This window comes from Tenebrio molitor, chromosome 3 (genome assembly GCF_963966145.1).
Source record: "Tenebrio molitor chromosome 3, icTenMoli1.1, whole genome shotgun sequence".
Lineage (NCBI taxonomy): Eukaryota > Metazoa > Arthropoda > Insecta > Coleoptera > Tenebrionidae > Tenebrio > Tenebrio molitor.
In genome coordinates this window covers 6,249,019-6,266,430 of record NC_091048.1, presented here as the reverse complement: position 1 = coordinate 6,266,430, position 17,412 = coordinate 6,249,019, and the positions used below count along the sequence as shown (strand labels likewise).

Here is a 17,412-nt window from a genome sequence, read left to right as displayed (position 1 = left end):
CTATAGCAAGTGATTATGCGTGTGTTTCACAAAATTCTTGGTATTTAATTGGCCTTGCAATAACCCATACAAGACGTGTCTTTCAGATTAATTTCCACGTACATCAAACGTGCGTGTTCAGCCAATCAGAAGGCTGGCTTTCATCTAATCAAAAATGTTTGTCACGATAAAAACGTCCTACTACCCTGTCTTCTGTGAAAAGTGATTAAAATTGCATGCTACTCCTGTCAGGTTTTTAATAACTGCATTATAAATAAATAATTACCTAACGTTAAAGTTTGTATTCTGGAATTAATCTTGCCAAAAATAACACGACCTAATTTTTAATATCTGATTAATTTCCCACTTTTCCTTTAAACATTTTTGCTTTATACGATTTTACTCGTTGATATTTGGGCATTTTTATTCAAAGGTTAAACACCCTCGAGCTAAAGCTCACGGGCCTAACCAGGATAAAAAAGCTCGTGAAATTGTCAAAGCAAAGCACTTAGACTTAATTTAGTAAAATAAAATATAATTAATGATACGACCAATAAGAGTGATCCAGTTTGAACAAATTGTTGCAGTCAAAAGTACGCAACAAATATTTGATGATTGTATTTTTTGAAAGTAATCAATTCAATTAAAACTTCAGTAATTTTCAGTTTTAATGAATCGAAAATTTTGCATATCAAAAGACAATTATTTGCAGAATTTCTATTGAAAACATCAGTCGGATGCATTTAAAAGAATCTTACCATTGGATGTGGCATTGGTGAACGCATTCCGACACTTGCAGGCATTCTCCAGTTTTCCGTCGAAAGGACAGGCCACGACGCATTCATCGCATCCTGAAAGGAATCGCAAAGGATAAGAACGAACAAATCGCAAACAAGGCGTCTTCCATGCCCTAATGTCATAACAATAACTTAAATTAATTTAATTGCGAATTGGGTCATCAAGGCAATTAATTTACTTTCTTATTTAAAGTTTACAAAAGGAGGGAGATACGACGACGGAAATACGTAGTCGAGCTGCTTTGCTATCAGGAATTACAGTCTCGTTCGAACCATTGTGCATTTCATCCATTGTCTTTTATCTGATAGATGCTTTGTGTCTTGTTGGATTACCATGGTTGCGTTTTAAATATTTTACACAGTCGACTTGAGAGAACAGTGTTCTGGGACGGCCCTGTCCCAGAATAATCGTACAAGAGTTCAAAAGAAAACAAAAATGAAATCATTCTTTCGTTTTATTTCCGGAGGAGATAGTTTGGACAGGCCGTTATGTCGCTGCTGGGATTTCCGCGCTTTGGATCATATTGAGTAGCAATTGAAGTTTTTTTTTAATACTCACCAGGCTTTATCGAACTGACAGGAATTTGGCAAGTCTCGCCGGTGAAGTCGGACAAGCAATGACACTTAACAGCTGACACCCCAACGTGTCTGAAAAAGATAAAAAAAACTGTTTAGAGCTTGATGAAACAAGACAAAATTGTATCTCCAGGCCAAGCTCTAAACACATTCCTTTCGGCAATTTTTACAATGAAATTTGTTGCTAGAGTTTCGACAAGATCCGCACCGAAATTTTAACAAAATAAACAAAACAAGGCTGCTTATTTCCGGCGTGCTTCACAATTTCGTTCCAACTTTTCCCTTGCAAAAATGCAAACGGAAGTTATTAAAGTGTGGTCGTAACTTTGGAAGAATAACGAGATGACGCGCTGGTGCAGTTTTGACATAAACAATAGATAAATTGTTGTTGTGAGATGGCAAAATAAGAAAATAAGAAACAAACAAGCGGTATAACGGTCGTGGAATAAATGATGAAACTGTAAGATGTTTCCGGTCGTGAGAAAGAAAAAGGAGTGAATTAAATTGTAAAATAGTAATGCAGCTAGCATACAGAAGTAGAAGCGATAAATTTTCCTATCGGTGGAAAAAGAGAGTTTCCGATGCAATAAGCGATTCTAACATTGACACTCGAATTATTTTACAATGGAAACGATTTTTCTCGACGCCGGATGCCTCATTTAAACCGAACCGGAAATAAGTTGTGTTCCAGTTGGAGAAATTCACTGCCTGGATTGTAAAAAATGCATCGGTTTCATAAATATTATTGTTGACAATATGGTTGTTATGCTATGGCACAGAAGTTGTCAATGCTTTTATTGATTTGAAGCCATAAATTCAATAAAGTGATATGATATTGTATTGAAGACCTATATCAAATATTGCAAATGGACAATTACATTGACGGTAACAAATATAAATAGCACAATAAATGAAAAAAAAAAAAACATCAAATACATTTTCTATTAAGCGTTGTAATAAATATTTATAAGAAAAAGATCTGTAGAATGGTCACCGCTTTGCTTGATCTTAACCCAATGAATCACGGTGTTCGGTCGATTAGTAAAAAAAACTTCGTAAAAATAGAAATAGGTGAAGCATTTTTATTGTAATTTAACCAACAAAAGTGTTAATGAGAGCGATTAAGAAATCGAGACATTTCAATGCGTGAGCGCAGCCACCTAGACTCTTAAATTCGTCGATTCTGTACGACGGAAAAAACTATTTGATTTTACCACACTAGTACGATAATAGTTATTTACATAATTAGTGCGATAAAAGCAATATTACAGGACTCGAGTGTGAAGATTGCAGATGACGAGGGCGTTAGCCCGAGTTCATCTGTAATCACACGATTTTCCTGTAATATGCTTTAGCCCACGTGTTATGTACAAAATTTTATCTAAGACCACCCCAAACTAAAAAAATAAATCTTATCTATTGATTCTCGCCAGTGAAATAAATGAGTTTCATTACCGCACTCAGTGGGATAAGAATTTACTTATCCCACCGAGTGCGGTAATGAAACTCATTACTTCACTGATGAGGTAATGAAAATGCGTGAGGTAATGAAGTTCTTATCCCACTCAAAATTAGTGGGATAAGTATAATTTATCCCACTGGATTAGATAAAGTATTGTAATGGTCCGGATAGGTTCGCTAAATTAGGAAATTCATTTTTAAATTTTTTCTGCGAAACGTCCTTAACAACCATTTATTTGGAGGTGGAATTTGTAAGTTGTAAATTTTATGTTTCTCAGTCCCCTTTGTCGACACAATAATCCTTAAAACTGGTAATGTAGTATTCGACTGAAATTGTACACATCCAGGTACAGAGGCAACAAATTTTTATGGGAAAAAACGTTGCAATAAAACGCTTGTTCGACATTTTTGGCAATTCCAGTTAAAATTGGGGAATAATTGATTTAATGAATTTGATGTTAGCAAATTTCAAATTGAGAGGAATACCAAATTAATGTTCACAAGATTAAGTTTTTTAGCATTCTCAAAGTTTCGTCAAATGTGTAATCAAAGGGTGAGAATTGCAAATTAGAAACAAAACGCTTCATCGTAGAAAATAACAAAGATCGTTGTAGTTAGAAAAGGAACAAAACAAAGTAGAAACGAAATTGGTAGAAGACACAAAAAAGGGTAATAGTTACATCATTTAGTTTCGTAGAAACCAGATGTGTGAGTGAGAGAGAGTGAATGAAGATTACAAACTAATTACGACTGTTTGGAGAAATTCAAACAAATGTCGAACAAGTCTTAGAAGTACCAGATCAACAGAATTGCAGCTGCATGGTATGGCGTAGGTCAAACTCTTAGTACTTACGTAAAAGCGTTTCAAGCCCAATTTAGGTTTAAAATAATGTTCATTTTTGTTTGTTTTCTTAATGTACAATTATTATCAAGACAAACGATGACAGAGCACTGACTAAGGGTTTGATTTTCAAAGTATGTAGTTATTTTTCGTGTCCACGTGTTGTCAAACTGCAAAGTAAATTATTATCTCTGATCCTTCTACTTTATTTATATTTAGAGTTAAATATTCAACCAGTGTTAGTTCGTTTCTTGCACTAAATTAAAGGTAGATTATATTTTCTTTAAAAATTTCATTATAACAAAACTTCAAAATTGTGCAATTAATTTGTTTTAAATTCATTATCGCAGAATTTAATAATTGGGAAAACGCGTTCTCGCTAAGGCGACCTTTTCTAAAACAGTTTAAAAACGTTTTCGTTCATTATTCGTACTTTTACGATTCCCTATATTATACTAGGCTTGACTGAGAGGTTCCATGAGCATTGCGTGGGGTTCAATTTGCCAGGAGAGACAATAATTCAAATATTAATAGGATCACTTAGTTCGCATTTCAAATTCTCTTAATGCTGTTCATGTTCATAAGTTTACGTATTTATTTATTTTAGTCATTCATCTATTAGCCAAATTTCAATTCACGGGCCGCAAGTCAAATGTCACTCAAAATTTTAATCAACATCTGTCAAAAGTCATTGATTGAATTCACTCATTTATTTATACCTTTTGTTGGGAGCAAACGCCACCATATACGATTATTTGTTAAATAAAATCTAAGTGGAGTGTGTTCAATCGTACCATTTAAATAACTTTTTCAATGGTACGGCCCCTCGTAGAACCTGAATTAAATAACACAAAAAAAACAATAACACAACACAAAGTAGGATCAATAGGGTTTTGTTTTCTCACAATTTTTTTCACAACCGTACACGGTGGTGAATTTATGAAGCCGTTAACAATGTTACAAAAAATTACAATGCAACAGGGTATATTTGTGTAAAAAGCCGGAATGTTTTTTTTTGTTGTTTTATCAAATGTCAAAGATCAGTGAATTATTTCTGTTCTTCATCATACTTGTCATATCTACCCATTTGTCTTAATTATAGAATTTAAAATTAGTGTAGTGTTATAACGTGCGATCGAATAAAAAAAAAATCGAGTTACCTGGATTGTTCTATTCTGATGCTTCGATTGGTTCAAATCACCATTTTCACCTACTCTGATTTTTTTTTATTTGATCGCACGGTACTTACTTTCATACTTCAACGTACAAATGCATCATACAATATAGTTTTAATTGTTAATAATGTGGGGAATATAACGTTAAAAATTAATTAATTATTAATGATAATTAATGCTTTGTCGTCAATGGTAAAACCCATTTTACTACTTATTTTGGGATAATTGTTGCTCACAATTACAGTAAACGTCTGTAAACTTTGCCGAAATCGAAAAGTTGTTTTTTAGGTCAACAACAGCACATCGTTGACGTTTTTTTGACATTTCTGTAAAAAATCAGCTTACCAGTGGCGTCGAGTTTGGTAATAAAGCTGGTAAATCACTCATTCTTACGAATGTAAAATGTTGCTCCTGTTTATTTTATAAATTTTCCCCATTATCAGATAATATTAATAAAATCCACCTTTATAATTCCAACGTCTAAAATTCATTAGGTATGATTAAATTATAAAGTAGCGTTTGAGACCATAAATTGTCTACGCCCATGCAGTGAACGCTTATTTGCATATAATTCCGCTACGACATGACCCATAAGTTGCAACGCCTGCTCTGATTTGTTTTCTTTTTGATCACATTGTACATTCATTCATACACAGGAATTTCATTAAAAAGATTACAAAGACAATTGTTTATTTTTATTATTGATTATTTTTTCTATTTCATTATTCTTCTTCTGCGAGTCTTATAATTGAAGATTTACGCGTTTCAGGAAATATTGAATATTTAGTGAATCCAGAAATCAATTTTAAATAAATGACAAAATAGAAGCCAAATTGTCTACTGCAGGAACGCCATCAGTTGTAGGTTTCATTTTTTAGAAAGCTGGAAATGTCGCATTAAGAAAGTAAAGGGAAACTTACAGAATCATTAATTAAAATACTAATAAAACAATTTCACGTCTTAAACAAAACAAAGTTTTTATCAGAAAACTCAGGAAATGCATCAACGAACTGTCGACCTACATCTGACATATTATAAGAAACAAAACGAGTAGCCGTGTTCAATCATCCGAATTCACCGGATTTGGCTGCATGCGACTATTTTCTATTTTTCAAGTTAAAATGCCACTCAAAGGATGCTGTTGAAATGATGCAGATACTATTCAAAAGACTGTGAGGTGCAGTTTAAGGAACATTACGAAGCACAAGTAGAATCGTGGTGTCATTTCTGAAGTGTTGTCATTCGGTTTACATTTAAAAATAGACCATCTCAAATAGAGAGAAATACATTTTTGAATCAGTTGAGTCTAAACTTGAACCAACCAATGATGATATTGTAAAATTTAATTTTTGTCGAAAGGGCAACAATATTTAGATAAAGATAACATTGTATCTGAATTTATTACTGGGATCAACGTCTGAATCAACAAAAGCCCGAAGGCCTAATCAGTTTTGTTAGACAATCAGCATTTAATTAAACGAGATGGTAACGTTGAAAGATTAATTAAATTTTGATAGTGAACATATTTTTCGCAGTTTTCATTATATGTGTTAAAAACAAGCTGGTCCACGTATTTTATCATAAATCAATAAAAAAAGGCTATTCAGATCGACCTAGTTCTGATTTTAGAGTGCTTACTGATGTATAGATGTCAAACGACATTTATTCAGCAAAAAGCAGTGATGTTGACTATTTCTTTTACAAAAACAAATAAGCAACGAGTGTTTTTTTAATGGGACATGATGGTTTCTCTTTAAATTAATTATGCGATTTGCAGGAAAGTGAGGTTATGTATTTGACGAAAATGTCAAAGCATATCAGCTGTAAAGGCGACCGCCGCTTGTAGAAGAGAGAGGGAGAGAAAACCACGGTCTGCTTGACCACAATTTTTTGTGCGTTCGCTGCTTTTTTAACGAAAATTATGAAGGAATTTAACTAAAAGAAATATAAACAAGAAAATATAAATTCGTTGAGGATTGTTATGCCACAATAGCTTCCACATTTTTTCTGAATAATAATTTGTTTGTTATTTGAAATAAGAGAGAAATGAACAAAAACACCCATTACCATTTGATATAAATTTTTATAAATATGACCACGTTTTACATCGTCTTGTTTTTGCTCGGTTGAAAATAAAGACAAATCGGATCATGCAAATCTTTCAAGTGAGTAATCTTCTGGTTAGGTGGATCGCCTTTTGAAGATTACACCTTTATTTAGAAAAAGGATGAAAACAGGAACAGGGAGAAACAACGTTTTAACATTTAAGAGCCGTGTCCGACCATCAATTCGCTCATGCATAATTATTTGTTCGGAAAGAGAACCAAAATAAATTGAAATTGGTAAGATTACATAGCCCCTCTAAATCAATTTTGTTGGCGGAGCATGACTAAGTGGATTGTACTTGAAAGGGTCTAATTTTTTTGCAAAGAAGTTTACGTACGCAATAAAATGAAAAAAGGTCCTGGATAATTTATCGTGTGGTAAATGAAAATCTCCAAGTAAAACGTCAAGGAAATACAGCAAATATTTTCGTTGCTCATTTCAACTTCGATTAATTTCAAACGAGGGTGAATTATTAAAAAAATTAGAAATAATTCACTTTTCAAACGTATCGCAGATTGGATAAAAACTTCATCAAATTGTTTAGTTGCTGTGATTGCAAACGTTATTCTGCATATACACGGTGTCCCAGAACTCGCGGATCAAATTTAAACTGTATATTCCTTGATGGTAATGAAGGTAAAAAACGTTTAGAAAAATATTCAGGGTGCAACAGCTTTTTAGTTATGAATTAATCAAATTGACCAATAGAGCTCGATCTAATTTTCCCTTTACGAGAAAATTGAGTACCTTCCCTCAATTGCCAAGCAACGTATAATTCGATGAATCATAAAATTATTTTCAATATTTATCTGGTCGATTTGTCGAAACACACGTCAAAAGTGACAGCTATTTTTGAAATAACCAAAAATGGGATAATTTCGCCAAAGGCAGGTGAACAAATGTATAGAATCTAAATCAGGGAACGCAAGAAGTTTCTTCTTCCGGCAATGAATCAAATATGGTTTGTTATGACTGAACATTTCCAGAGCAATTGTAACCTTGAGGGGTATGGGAAATTGACGGGAGGGATATGATGAATTGAATCTTTGTTGATGGAAGGTAAAATGGCGACGTAGCGTCAAGTGAGTAATACATATTACTACCTTAAAAATCTTAGTAAAAAGTGAAATATGCAGGGCCTGTGAAGTGAATTGGAATCACAAGAAATTTATCCTGACTCCTGTGCATACATTCTGCATCTGCAACGTATTAGCCCAGCTACACGAGCGGGACTCGTCATCTTCGAAATGAAAGAAAAGACTTTTAGGAACATTCTTGACATTGCAAAAAAAGCTGGAGTTACACGTTGGTTTTGAACAACAGATCAAGCATAGTGGCAGTTCTGAAAGAAAGAAGACAAAACTGGATTGAACTAACCTATTTATTTTAGCATCATTATTGGTAAAAATTTAAGATCAAATTTTATAACTTAAACGATGTAGAATGCGACAAAGGAAATAAGAAACATGCAAAATAAAAAGAATAATTTATAACAAGTGTTCAAAATGACCACCTTTCATCTGAAGGAATAGGCATGCTCGTTTTATTAAATTTTCCCTTGCCAGATTAAGCATATTAGGAATAACAGTAGCCAGTGTTTCGTGAATTTGGTCATTTAGTTCTTCTAAAATATTGATAGGTTCGCGGTAAATATAGTTCTTCAAATATACTTCTTCCACCGTCGTCATCAAAGGACTGAAGAACAGCATCTTCAGTCTCTGGTGTTCTACTTCTCGCGAGAGACCACCAATTTCTTATCAGGTAGGCACCAAGGACCCAGTGTCTCGAGCACGGTACACCAACCGTAGAAATACGTTATAAAATAATTTGGATGTGGCAAACGTCGTGGAAAAAGTATTGCATATTCCCTTGCATCCTCACGTGCATTGCGCCGGCACTCTCCATAAATTATGAGCATTTCGGCATACTCTGGAGCTCGATACATGATTTCAATACGAAGTTTGACAATTTCGAATCAAATTATAACTTGACGTTGTCAAAATCTTCACAGTTCCCCAAACATTTACTTGAAATTCCTTACCATTCTTACTAGAATTATGTTGCTAGGCAATTCAAATCTTTGGTTACATTTACCTGAAATTCAAATTAACAGCGTCCTTCTGATTGGTCAACTTTAATTATTCATTACAAAAAATCGATTATACCCTGTCCTTTTTTTTTAACGCTATTGCTTTCAGTTATCACCAAGGAAAACGCACTGTAAGTTTGATCCGCGAGTTCTGGGACACCTGTACAAAATAAACGTCACAGGCTCTAGATTAAAAGACAATTATTGTGTGTAAATTTGTAGGGAAGATAAACAGTAAATTAAATATGAATTCGTAAATAAACTAGTGCTGTAATTAAGCGGGATAACACAATGTAAATAGAAATGCAGTGTTAGTCAACAGTATGATGCATAATAGATGAATATTTAATGGACTGTTGAAACATGAAAATGTACCAAATCGTATTAACTGCCATTTTTGCTCTTCAAAAAATTTAAAAAGTTACTGTGTCCGTTGGTTACAGGTAATGGTCGAGGAACGAGAGAGACGTCCTACGAAGTCATTAGGGCAATTCCTGCAGAAATCGCATCATAAACGCCGACGTAGACAATAATTAGAATTGATTACAGCATCATGAATACTAACAGGTTTAAAAATGACAAATTGCTGACACGATCGTCTGAATATGAAGACTGATGAGGAACCCCCTTTCGTCCTTTCCACGTGAGAATCATTGCAAACGACACGTCCTTCTGACAACCCCCATCCAATAAAAGCTAAGCAACAACCAAAAAGAACCAACACCGGCATAAAACCGAAGGTTAGTGGATAAAAACAAATCATTTAACTTTGTTCATCATACGTGCTTCGACCCCAGAGCAGACAACTTGCATTACGTGGTCGTGCTTTTTATCACTCGAGCTTTATTTGGAGCTTTATTGCGGTTACTCTTAGAAATTATTTTGTTTTATCGTGTCCTAAAAATAGACGAGTGTGCAATAAAGGACGTTGCGTGAAAATAATCACTGATCAGATATACCTAATTCCGGGGGATGATGCAACACCGGATTTATGAAATTATGTAAGAATGGTGGAGGCGCCGGGTTTTTATACTCCATCCGGCATATCTCGTTCGGGGCGAAACGATAACAAATGTGGCGAGTGCTCTTAAATAAATTGCGCAATGTAAACAAAATAAGGGTGGGTTAATTTTCAACGATGTTCTAGATTTTTTAGCGTGGGTAGTATTTTTTAGGGTGATTTCGGTGCTTTTTGCTTGGGTAATTTATTTGCTAAGATGCGGCTGTACATGATCGTTTAGAAATTGCCGCCGGCAACAAAACTATTTCAAAATGTCAGATAAAGGTGGTGCAAGTAATCTTTAGTGTGTTCAGGGGTGTTTTTGTCGTAACTTGAGAGGGAGTTTTGGATGGTGGCAAAATCATAAACTGAATTAAACTATTATGTGAATTAGAATGCATAAAATTAAGTTCGCCCAAATTTTATCTCCGGGAATATTTCCTCTATTAAATTCACAGAATTACTTCAGAAATTGTTTTACCATCATCTGGCGCGATTTTAACACATTAGGAATTTAATGATTTCTTACTTCCGCATTAAATATTTGCTGAGGATCCGATGTTTCTTGTTGAAATCGATTAAATTCTTAAATCCCCGAAGATTGACTGATGTCAATCGAGTCGAAAGAAAATGTTCCTTGTATTTTTGTTAAAAAGTGATTAACCAGTGGCATTTTTTTTAACTTTTACTGGAAATGATGTGATGCGTTTTTGATCATTTTTTTGGAAAAATATCCTCTAAACACTCAATCTGGATCTCGATTTCCTACAATTTTATTTAAATTGATATCGCACTCTTTTTTATCACCTAGGTTCAATCTCGTTTTGAATTGTGCGTCAGAAACGTAAACATATAAAAAACTGAATACTTTTATGATTGAATTCTTTTTTTTTCCGTACCGATGAATATTTCATTGTCTGCGTCGTATAACAATATTGATGTTAGTGCAGAGCTGATTAATTTCACTTAGCGAACAGAAACAGTTATTTGTGATTCCAAGCCAAAAAGTGCATCTTTTTCGTCCGAGTCTGAGTTTTCTGGCCGAGGCGCAGCCGAGGCTTGAAAACAGGCGAGGATAAAAACACTTTTTGTCAGAGGTGCACATTAATTTTTTTAGGCGACCACACGAACTACAAAGCAAAAGACAAATAGATAACTTTACTAATACATATTAACAATTTTTTTGTGCTAGATATGTATTTGTTATCAGCTTGCCAACAAAATTAGAAATTTACTATTTGCAATACAATTACTTATTTACATAATTTATGGCGACAGGACAATTATCGGTTTTGTCGGTTTCGTCGCTAACTTACTCAACAGACCAACAGCTGGCGCCACGGTCAGCGTCCGAAAAAATGGGTCCGAAAAAGACCATCTTTATGTTTAGCATTAATCAGGAAAGGAAGGTGTTAAGTGGATTTGCAACAGTTAATGTAAGATCCTTGAATTTAATTAACTATGTTGATGTATTGTATAAAACTTCAGCAGTTTTCAGATATCCTCAAGCAACTTCCGGTTTGGTAACACAGTCGTCCAACACATTCGTCCGTTTTTCACATAAGCCAGTTTTCACATTTTCCAACCCAAGAAATTTTGGAGGTTAATCCGTACATTCTCCAATTCCATGTATATTCCAAAGAGACTTCCTGAAATCGGTCTCTTCAGCATTGTAGCGTCTGTTGGTAGGTCGTGTTGCGTCTTTAGTTCTTTCGACGCAAAGAAACACGGTAAGCAATCTCGAAATAGCAATTTTAATCAGGCGTACAGCTTGCAGGATGGTCTCTGCAGTCAAGTCCAACATTTCCTCATCGTTCCCCACGGAGCAAAATGTAAATCCCTGCATAACAGTCTTATTAAAATGGTCGTTTGCTTTTTCCATGTTTATTTAGCATGTTAATGCGTCACCTCGAAAGAAAACAATGAAAAATTAAAAATTAATTAACCGAAAACGGCACCGGTCCTGCAGGAGGAATAACCAATTAAGGCCCTCAGTTCAGGATGTTGCCCCGGCGTAGCTTATTGTTTGGGGCGGCGTTTTAATTCGTCGTTGCGGAAATTCAGGCGAAGGCAGTATTTAACGTCGGCCAACGTTAATGTTTAAACTTGTATCCATATCTCAAGCCGAGTTCCGGTCAAACACGTATTAACTAGCTGGTGACATTGGGGCCATTAAGGCCCGAACTGCGTTAAGTGGTTTAGTAGTGTCGCGGCGGCGGCGGCGGTGGTGGCGGCGTTTTGCCTTTTCATTGTCTCTGTCGACGGGTGCTACTTCAACATCCAATATCCGCCTCTGAGTAATTTGCATTTCGCCGAAACTCACATATTGATTGGTTTACGTCAGACGTACGAAATATTTCACGGCAATAATAGTCACTTTAACGGTAATTTCACATCCGCAGGGGCGATGTCACTCTTTAAATTTTAAAGAGCAGGAACTAAAAATATAAATGGCGATTGGGAAATAGCAGAGAGGCAGAGAGGAAGAGATTGACTTCTGTAAAAGACGTTTATTTAGTTTCATCTTGTCTCGTTCGCCGTTTGAACGAGATAAATCGGACATTGACAATTATTACCGAATTTCTGATATATCCACACAAGAAACGTAGCCCGTCTTACATTCTCTAGAATATTAGGTTTTTGCTCTGAGTCGGTGGTCGAAGGTTAACATAATTACTGAATTCAGTAAAGAGTGATATTACAGTTGGGTTCTTATTCAAATAATTTAAAACTTTTCAAAAAACATTGTTTGTAATTAATAAGCTCTAAAACTGACGAATTTTCTTCCATTCTTTCTATTTCCAAGGAACCTTGCCAACATCTTTGATTTCATTCTTTTCTTTTTTTCATTCTACTTTTCAGCTGCTTTCTACTTTGTACAAAGTATTTCAAAATGATTGTGGTATCGTAGTAGGTTTTGACAATTTGAGTGTTTTGAATTTTGACGCATACTAGAAAAGTGATTCCAACTATCAAGAACTGTCAAAATGACAGACTGTATAAGAGAGGTTATTTTTATCAACTATTTTTTCATATCCAATCACCCTACGATACCAAAATCTTTTTGGAACACTTTGTATGTTCATGTATGGTATGTAAGCTGTCAAATTATAGATATTAAATGTAAAACATCATTTACTCAGAGAATAAGCAGTGCTGTGAATTTATGAAAAAAAAAATGTCCAGAATCCTATGACGATGGCTCTTGTGCTCTACGTCAGCGTATGCAGCTAATTGAAAACGACGGATACTGTATGATAGGAGTCCCAAAGAAACAAATAATGAATAAAAGATCTTTTAATGTTATCTTTGAACGAGTCGGCTTGATGAAAATACGTTGCCCCAATTGTTCAATACAAAATGATCACGTATTTCGCTGCAATAAATTTACAACAAACAAATTAAAGAATTAGAAAAGAAAGTTTTCTTGATTTTGCTAAATTCGCAAAGAAAATAATTTACGTTACTTCAGTGGAAGAAATGAACAAATAATGATTATTATCAAAGGTAAGGTAGGTCCTAATTTTTTTATCGGATAAAATTTTCAATTTCACGAAAACTTTTTGCTTTGACAATTTTACGAGTTGCATTTCGCCATTTTTATTCTGGTTAGGCCCGAGAGCTTTAGCTCGAGGGTTTAACCTTTGAATAAAAATGCCCAAATATCAGAGAGGAAAATTGTCTAAAGTAAAAATGTTTAAGTGAAATTTGGGAAATTTAACAGATATCTATTAAAAATTAGGTCGTGTTATTTTTGGCAAGATTAATTCCAGAATACAAACTTTAACGTTAGGTAATTATTTATTTACAATACAGTTATTAAAAACACAATTATTAAAAACAATTTGAGATTCTGATAGGAGCAGCATGCAATTTTAATCATTTTTGACAGGTGACAGAGTAGCAGGACGTTTTAATCGCGATGAACATTTTTCATTGGGTAAAAGCAAGCGCTTTGATTGGCTGAACACGCACGTGAGAATGAATCAGTTTTAAATACACTGACCGGCACAAAAAACGACTCACTTCGCGACTCACTTTGAATTTTAAGTAATTCATTGTCTTAGAATTTTTTTTGGTATCATGTTGTATTGGTAGGTGCTATTTAAGTTATTCTTTGCCAAAGAATATCCGACAAACAAAACATTAAACACAGCAAATAAAATTTTAATGAAAAAAAAATAAAAGTAATTTTCCAGAAAAAAATTTATGTTATGAAAAATTGACAAAATTTGAACAGCATTTTAAATTAGTATCTCGTATTCTCACATTAAATCTTTTAACACGTAAATCAACCGACAAAAACACACCGTGGAAAAACGCAAATTTTCTAATTATTTATTTGAACAAAACAATTCGGTTGCCATGGTGACCATAGCACTCCCGATCATTGAAAATATCCCAATTTAACTATAATAAAGAAAAATAAGCACAAATATAATTTCAAGATCATTTATTTAAGAAATCATAATGAGTCGTTTTTTGCGCCGGTGAGTGTATTTAAAAGAAAATTAAACAATCGAATTAGAAAAATAAATTAAGTTACCAATGGTCTTTCCATTTATTCTTTCTTGATTATGCTTTTGCACCCTCAAATTGATCAAATTGCTAATTTTTAGCGGGTGGTCATACCCAGCCGTTAAAAATTAACTTACGTCAAAACGGTCCCAAATTATAATGGCATTCGCAATGAATATTCTTTTGGTGCATGAACTGGAATGAAGGCGACAAATGTACTCGTATCAAATCAAATCAAATATGTCAATTCCATAAATTTTTCTCAATTCTTAAGGGTAATTTTGCCACCGGCGGTAAAAGATGAATCACCCTGTACAGCTTTCTCATTGTAGCTTGAGCTGTAAGAACCGGATGCGCAGTGGTCTTACAGCCCCTTCACTAATTTTGTCGCATTTCTTTGCCGCTTCCAGGACCTCTTTATCTGACCTTTTTATTCAACTTTGCGCATCCCTCACAGCTCAAGCTACAATGGGCAAGCTGTAACATATTTGAGTTGATACCTAAAGTGCATCTATCGATATTTAAAACGACCTTTTGATTCCTTGAGTGGTTTATTGACGCTTAACGAGGGTTGTCGTAAAAGTGGTACCAATTACCAATTACTTTCATTTATACAGTGAGGGGCAAAAGTAATGCAACAATTCGATAAATCATAAACTGTTGAGTTTTGAAAAAAGAACAAAAACCGGTCGATTTTTAATTTCAATTTCACGTTTTTGAGTAGTCTGTGCCCATACCAATGTAGTCTGCAACTATTATTTGAGGTTAGGTATAATTTTGCAAATAATTATGTCTGTTGTTCCTCCAGCTGACAGTGATTTGCGACGTTGCCATATGTATTTGTACGCTTCCGTGCCTGACTTCATTCTTCAAAATAACCTAGCCGCTAAAATAATGCTTTTTAACCTACCCGTTAATAATTTATCTTACAGAATAGAATTTTGGTTATTTGTAGAAAACCGGTTGTTAAAAATTAATTTATTAGCGGATGGTAAAAATTAACAGACGAGTTACAGAATAGGCCCGTAAATCTCCTAAAAATAACGGAAAATGATACAGTGCTGTTGCCTGTATGATCAAGTTTCAGTAAAAGTTTATGCAACCCAAAATACTTTGGTGCATCTAAAACATCTGAAAGTCTAGATTTGGAAATACTCATCAAAATGCGAAATAATTGTTGAAGGCACGGTACCTGGTTGATCTTCCCGGACCGTTAAATTTCCAAAAAAATCCCCAAATTTTATTTGAATAGAAAATCACTTCTTATCTCAAAGAATATTCTGATTCTATCGGTTAGACGTCGATTAATTTAAAAAAAAGTAAAGTGTTTTTTGGATAGGTTTTCAGAGCAAACTATAACTATTTACAAACCATCATTTTTTGTTTAAAATAGCTGTTGTCATTTTTTTTTTTTTGTCGGATTTTGGTTAGAACAACACTATCAGGATGGGCGATCAAATGCCCTACTGATTGGACTGTGAAGGAAACTAGACTGCATGTGGTTACTCTTCACGCCCGAATTGATTGAATTTTGCCACAATTGTTGATGATGAGACTGGGGACTTCTTGTGATGAGATAACTTCAAGATAATTGAACATTTGGATAGTATTTCATTGTAATGCTCCGACCCTTTGGGCATAACGCTGGTCAACAGACAAAATGTTTGTTTGATGTAAACAGTCAACCTTAACCAATTTTGGGGGTTAATTACAAATATAACGTTTATAATTAGAACCTGGCTCTACCTATTGCTGCCATCAATAATGTTACTCATTATTAGATAATACAAAATAAATTAAAGCAAAAATCATGTAATTCTTTAGGATTTCTTTTGGTCGATTAAAAACGAAAAGTTTGTTAGCAACGCAAAAGAAATCATTGCCTTTGCTATGCTAAATGACAACCTGAGATCTAACTTCTCTTAATCCTTCTTTGCGCAGTCGCAGGTGCAAACAGAAATGTGGTATATGTACTACACGTGCCACGAAATAGTTAATTTGACAATTGGCACTGTGTGAATTAATATTTCTAGACATGTGGTAGCACATTTTCTAAAGATTGAATCATATATTGTTCACAATTAGGAGCTTTCGTTTGTTTAATTATTAGTACTGTTTCATTTGTTATTAATTTGTATCGGGTGTTTAGAATTTTTTTGCTCGGCGCTATAAAAATAAATATTCAAGCGGCCATTACCACGTCATCACATCCTTAAGAAATTAATTATTTCGTGTGTAATGGGGCAATAAAACTTTGTAATAGACCGCCTGTCGACATTAAAGCTCTCTGGGAGACGGGCGAAATAATAAGCAATTCGTCTGTTATGGTAAAGGCCCCGTAAACTCGGCGTAATATAAATAATTATTATACTCACATGCAAGTGCCGCCGTTTTTGCAAGTCGGAGTTTCGTCGTTGGCGCAAAATGAGTTGGGACCGGAAGAACAATGAGGACCTGAATATCCGGGGAAGCATTCGCAGGAGAATTTTCTGAAAGCAGACATTTTCACTGTTAGTTCTATTCTACCTGTCGCTAATTTGTTTACAGGGCTTGTACTGTTATCAAGCAGTGTATAGCGGGATATAATAAATCTGAATGCCCTAGGCAACGAATCGATTCATGTTGGCCTGTTGTAGCATTAATGGTGCGCGGCCGGAAATGACTAGAAATTAGTTGAAACCGCGCTTTTAGCAAATAGGTGGTTGGAAATAATTTAACTGGTGGATAACGTGGATAGTGTTTAACGTGGGTTAACCAGAATATGTTTTACAAAAGGTGAGGCACTAAAACCCGCTTATGTAAATTTCAAAATTTACCTTCTCTTCAGCTTGAAAAAAGTAAAATTTTTAATATTCCAACTCATTAATCAG

General features: G+C 34.5%; 1 protein-coding gene across 2 annotated transcripts in view; it reads right to left on the bottom strand.

Annotated features, from left to right (window-relative positions):
• LOC138127230 (uncharacterized) overlaps positions 1–17,412 on the bottom strand; it is a 254,067-nt gene that overhangs the window by 35,284 nt on the left and 201,371 nt on the right. For both annotated transcript variants that reach the window (XM_069043142.1, XM_069043143.1), the window contains 3 exons: positions 16,918–17,031; positions 1,336–1,424; positions 738–830 (listed from right to left, as the gene is read on the bottom strand). In XM_069043142.1, coding sequence (XP_068899243.1) covers positions 738–830; positions 1,336–1,424; positions 16,918–17,031 — 296 coding nt within the window. The remainder of the gene's footprint in view (positions 1–737; positions 831–1,335; positions 1,425–16,917; positions 17,032–17,412) is intronic.